The following is a 6,110-nucleotide window of genomic DNA, read 5'->3' as shown; positions in this document are numbered from 1 at the left end:
GGGAAAAAAAAATCCCAATTTTTCAAGATGAGAAAGAAGTTGGGTTACATTTATAAGTATATTGATCAATGTACGTTAACAAGAGAGAGGAGAATTTGGGGGGGGTTAAATTAGAATTTTTTTAAATTTTGTGCTTCTTCAGGAGTTTTTATTAATTCACTAATTCCCTGCAGCTCGAGAGATGCTAATTAATTGAAGAAGCCATAATAGCTAATCATTGGCTAAATAAATCTAAAATGGAGAGAGTCTGTCACTGGAGATACCACTGCTCATTTTAATTAAAATTACCAATTTGTGAAGTAATGTAAATAAAGGTTATTGTATCCTTCCACTCCAGGAAGTATTAACCCTTTGCATGGCCACCTGAGAATCTAACAAGACTTAAAAAGCCAAAAATATTTGTGAAGCTTAATCACTGAGTTAAGATATTTATCATTCCAAGTGTGTTGTTCATGGATAATAAAAACCATGTAGAATAAAGCTGACTTGAAATAAAATGGTGGATGGAGAAGAGCTAAGAGTGATTGCCTCGAAGGAAATACAATCAATGTGAAGGAAGCAACCGCCCCAAAATAAATGATCACCTTTATAAACATTCAGGCCTAGGGAAGAGCAAATGTTCCAGCTCTGAGTTTCCATTTTTAAGGAACAAATTTATGCAAATGCCCATTAGTTTTAGCGGTTTTGTAGCTCAGAGTGATCTCACCTTGTTAACATGCAGTACAACTGCTTGTAGCCATTTGAATGTCATTTGGAGGGATAGAAAAGGCCGCCTCTTCATTACACGACTAAATGGCAAGGCTCAGCCGCAAAGCTCACCTTGGGAAACAGATACACATGCATGCTTAGCCGCTCAAGCCAGCCAGCCCAAGACAGCAGTGTGTGTGGGAGACCACATAGTGTGAGTCATCACTAAATCCTATGCTGAGCAGCCATTGTGCTCCTGGTAGATTTGCCCTTGCCTAAGAGAAATCCTTCTTTACTGTCTCTCTGATCAGCTCAAGAGCCATTGAGGATAAAGTCCTAAAACTAACTCCTAAAAAAACCCCAAAAGTTTTAGAAGCAAAACGAAAAAGCATAGTTCACAGATACCTTTTAGACAATTGCTGGGCAAGTATTATTATTTAGTCGAAAGACCTGAAATTAGTTTGAATTGAAAAAAAAAAAGTGACATCCTTTAGGATGAAGGTGAAGCTGGTAAAGGAAAATTACTGTCATCTTGTCAAAAGGCTACTTCTGAATGGAGCCTCCGGACGAGAAGTCTGGCTGAAACTTGAACCAGATAAACTTGTTATGCAAATAGCTTTAGCCATAAGGGAAAGGGCTGATAAAGAAATCTCTACAAATCCAACTACATGTTACAGAGGTGACAAAAAAACACCAGGAAGGGTCCTAGCACATGGATAAAAAGCAGTGCAGAATTTATGTGAGCATCATGTTTAATTTATCATAACTAAGCTGTCAGGAGTCATGCTTTGACAAATGCATAACTAACACATATAAATGAGTCAATTATTACTAACGGCCAAAGGTTCAGAACCAAACTGATGTTTCTTTTCTTTTGTTTTTTTTAAACCACAAAACATGTTTACTAATAAGATTTCAGACCTTCTTAAAAATTTCTCCTAGTGTCTCCAAATTAAGAAGTCTGGAAACCTGAAAAACATACCAAGCCACCTCCTGGCACTCATGTCCCCACCCCCCACCTCATGTACATTCATATTCATTCCCTCTCTCATTCACACACACACACACACACACATACACACACATTCCTCTCTCTCTCTCTCTCTCTCATACACACACACACACACACACACACACACACACCCCTGTCCCCTGTCTACACAGCTATAATCAGTAGGCTACACCCAGGTCAATCCCTTTGGACCACTGCAGCAATCAATGAGAAGTCATACGGGTCATTGGTAAGTGGTGACCAACATGGACCAAAAAAGATCAAAATTATTGAATCACCTCTGCTATGGTTTAGCAGTCACATGGGGATAGGGTATTAAAAGTTTTAAAGTTGCTGAAGAATTTCCAGTCCTGTTTATTCTTCAGAGAGAATCAGTTTATTTACCTTAATACAATGCACTGTTATTCAGTCTACAATGGGAATTGAAGCAATTATCTGAATAATTAAGCTAAAAACACCTTTCCTGAAATTACCAGAAAATTATCGTCCCCATCCCAGTCCCACCAATAATGAAAACTTTATAATCTGAAGGCCTTAATCCTCTATCCTTCTCCCAGTTTCCTCCCAACAGGAGCAAGATAAGTATAAAAACAAACCAAGGCTCTCTCTTTAAATAGGCATTTCTAACCCAGTGAGTGCCATTGTTTGTATTTCATTAGAGATTTGAATAAACAGAATGAAATAGTAAAGTCAAATTTCATTTGGTTGGCTGAGTAATGGCAGCCTAGGGTATGCAGGCTCATCTATGAAACCAAAGGTTATTATTTGGGAACAGTGGTCAGGTTTCTACCTAAAGATATAAAATACAATAACTAGTCCCTAATCTTGAGACTCATATTCCTAAAAATCCTGTAAAAAAAGAAACTCACAGTTGAGGAATCTAAGATGATATGGGGAAAGCAGGATTGGGAGCTAAAGTCAGGAAAGAATCTATGAACAACTATAATAAAGAATATTTTCACTAATAAAACCATTAAGGACAGCTTATTAAATAAACAGAAGATTGATGACATTCTTCCATATCTTAAATTAGTAGAGAGCACACAATCATTTGATTCCTATTTACCTTCATTTGTTCATAAGAACCTTTGCAGACTCCCCCTCTCCTGCCATTTCAACAAGATGCTTTTGCTTTGCCCCTGATAGTATGCATACTAAAGGCATTGTTTTTGGTGTTCTGTCTTCCATTCTATTACCAAGACTCACTAAGTCTAAAGCAAATCAGAATGAGTGCATCTGGAGTTCTCAGTGTTGGGGAAAACATAAGCAGATTTAAATGGGCATATAATAGGATCCTGACATAAAGAAAAATCAATAGTAGAGAGGGATTTCCACATTGTTTAACCCTGAGAGTCCCAACCCTATCATCAATTCAAGTATGTACCTTTATTCCCAAATCCATCTAAGCAATACTGTGCTTGGTTTAAGAACACAAATACACTCTTGAAAATATATATAGAAAATAAAATTTGGTGAGTCAAGTCACATTTTAGAAGCATCACAAGAGCTTGGTATAGGAAGGGATATTTGTGAATATGTAATGGACTTTTCTAGGCCGACAGCCTCAAGAAGGTCAATCAAGGGAATCTATATGCTGCAATGGAATGAAAAGGAAAACTCTTTAAATCCAGCCTTTGCTAGCAAAATCACTGGAACCCATAGCCCCTGGACTTCTCTCCCTGGGGTGAGTTCCCTGCCACCAGGGTGTCTTTAGTTCTCCAGTTGCCTCCACCCCCCCCTTTGGTTCCTAAATCCCTGGAAGTGCCTCTTCCTCTGCTCCTATGTGAGCATCATCCCTTTTGCTCTATCTGTTGTTCCTCTCACCATTGCCTGACATTGCCACCTTGAGTTGTGGCTGCTTCTGCATTCTGCAGGCTTTGCAGAAACAACAGAGTGGGAACTGGAGGGGTGAGGAAATGCCCTGGCCTTGAACTTCATGGTCACATTCCAATATAGCCTTGCTTAGTGGAGTTCTCAGAGTATTTACCACTCTTGTCTCCTGAGGAAGATGGAACAAATCCAGGAGGGGCTGGACAAGCAAACAATTTCAGGGACCTTGAACTATGATGCACTTTAAACAAAAATTAAATACAGGTTTACAGGTCTTTCTACTAACCTTGGGGTCAAATGTGTTTTGGAATTCAGAATTTTATCAAATTTTTATAAAAGCAAACCAGTGCACTTACTGTATGTTATGTAACATTTCCCAGCAGGATCTGGGGCAGCACACTGTAATCAAACACATTAATATATCTGCAGCAATTCACATGAATATTCACACTGAGATAAATAATGACTATAAATAGCTTCACTTCAGTTTAGGTCCTGTGTTGCCACCAAATCAGTTCACATAAGGCCAAGGCCTGTAGCTAAGTGAGTCGAGTACAAAAAACTTTCATTTCTCAGAGCTCTTTGGATTCTAGAATTGTGGATAAGGAATTACTGATCTGTATGATGACTGAGTAAGGAAGATGATCAAGGGACCCAGTTTCTTTCATTGCCCTGCCTTTTTGTGGAAGCTAAGTCTGCACATAGGCATAAGATAGAAAAATTTGTGTTGGCCCTTCCCTATGTACTATTTATTAGCTATTTTGGGCACTTCTTTTCTCCTCCCATGACTTCTGAACTCCTCGTTTGATCTACTAGACTGAGCACACCTCCTCCTAGTCCCTGTACCTGGATATGCCTTGTAATGCCTGGTCTGCATTTCTGCCCCACAGTTCATCAGGCCCCTAGCTTGGGGTCACACAGTCCCCTCCAGCATACTGAGCATCTTCCCCAGATTTGGGACCAGTGTTGTTCTCTATCAGACCAGGGGCCAGGCCAAAAGTTCATATTCCCAGAACTGGGTCACCATCCTGTTGGTGTTACTGTTGGTTCTGCTCCTGTCTTAGTTCCATTCTTTCTTGCCTAGCTCCTGATAACATAGCTCCCATTGGATGAAAACTTGGGTTTTCATCTTGTTCTTCCTGCCCTGAGCCCTGGCTGGGACTGTTCACCTTGGTGCCTCAGGCCTGAGATCCTACTGTGCCCCCTCAATCATCTTGGGAACTGGAGCTGTGCTCCCTCCCCACAGATCCTAGGGCAAAGCCCAACTTCCAAGCTATAAGACTCCTGTTGAAGGCTGCCACCCTCTGTCTCTTCCCTGGGCCTAGTGTGGGCATCACAGTTTCAGATGTTGAGTCTCCTCCCTTATTAAAAAGGCCACTGGCAATATTTGCCCCAGGACAAGTAGATTAGATAAATGTGAGTAGATTCTCAGATAAATGTGACCCATATGATCAGGAAGTCTGAGTATCGTCAAAAGTCAAACGGAACTCCTTATTTTTCAAATCCTTCAGAGGCATCTTCTATCATTTACTGGAACAAATTCTGTGTCATAATATGCTAAAAGGCATAACAACCTCTAGAGCCAAGTAAATTCCACAGCTTGGATTTCCAATCACTGTTCAAGGCCCTGCTGCATAAGCAATTTTTTTAGTGGAAGAAATACTCACTGTGAAATAAAGTGATTGAATTCCTCACACCATTTTTCCGGATGAAGTAAAGTAGGTGGAGGATTTCTGAAAAACAAAAGCAATTTTTTTCTTACCAAAAAAAAAAAAAAAAGTGTTTAGTTAAAGGCAAAATATCAACTTGTCTTTACTGATATTGTTCTAAATAGCTCTGATAAATCCATTTTGTTTCTTCCCGGGTGGGAGTCACTCATTAGTGGTAAAATACAAAGTGCCAGCCCCACTCATTTAGTCCTTCATTTTCATTGATTAAAGGCCTACTATGTCCATGGTTTTTGCAGGAGCTGTGAGAGTTACACAGATCAGGACCATTCCTCAAGGAGCAGGGACAAGGCAAGCACACAACCACTATGACTGAGAGCTAAGTATTATTAATACCATAAAAAAGCTATAAACTTAGTGCTAGGGGCTTTAGAGAAATTTTACAAGGATTTTCAGATCATTATGCTACCACGTGAATTAATTATGTGATACATTTAAAGTACACTCATAAATTCATCAGTCAAATTTTTAACCATTTCCTATATGTCAACTTCTGTACTAGGCACTGAAGAAAGCAAAACAGCTAAGACCCCATGGGGTCCCTGGGGAGAGATGGTGACAGACATCTAACAGAACTAAGTAGTGGAGCTCCAAGAGAACTAGAGAGCTACAGAAAGACTCTGGTAACCAGACCACTTCCTAGTGAGAAGGCAGGATAAAGGGAAGGTAAGACATCTGCACTTGGCAGAATACTTACCAAAGAGATTACATTTTAAAACAGAACTGACATTACCTTTAATTGGTAAGAGCTTTTTTCCGAGCCATGAATGGAAGTAGGGGCTTCTGGGCAAATCAAGTTCAGCAAATAGAGAAAGTTATATTTCTTTTTTTTTTTTTTTTTTTTTAAAGATTTT

The 6,110-nt window shown here is 39.5% G+C and overlaps 1 protein-coding gene across 1 annotated transcript in view; it reads right to left on the bottom strand.

Annotated features, from left to right (window-relative positions):
* Positions 1-6,110, bottom strand: part of MYO3B (myosin IIIB) — a 368,137-nt gene that overhangs the window by 251,913 nt on the left and 110,114 nt on the right. The window contains exon 8 of the mRNA XM_034642243.1: positions 5,197-5,262. Coding sequence (XP_034498134.1) covers positions 5,197-5,262 — 66 coding nt within the window. The remainder of the gene's footprint in view (positions 1-5,196; positions 5,263-6,110) is intronic.

Source organism: Ailuropoda melanoleuca, chromosome 2, assembly GCF_002007445.2.
Source record: "Ailuropoda melanoleuca isolate Jingjing chromosome 2, ASM200744v2, whole genome shotgun sequence".
In the NCBI taxonomy this organism is placed as follows: Eukaryota; Metazoa; Chordata; class Mammalia; order Carnivora; family Ursidae; genus Ailuropoda; species Ailuropoda melanoleuca.
This window is presented reverse-complemented; position numbering and strand designations above follow the sequence as displayed.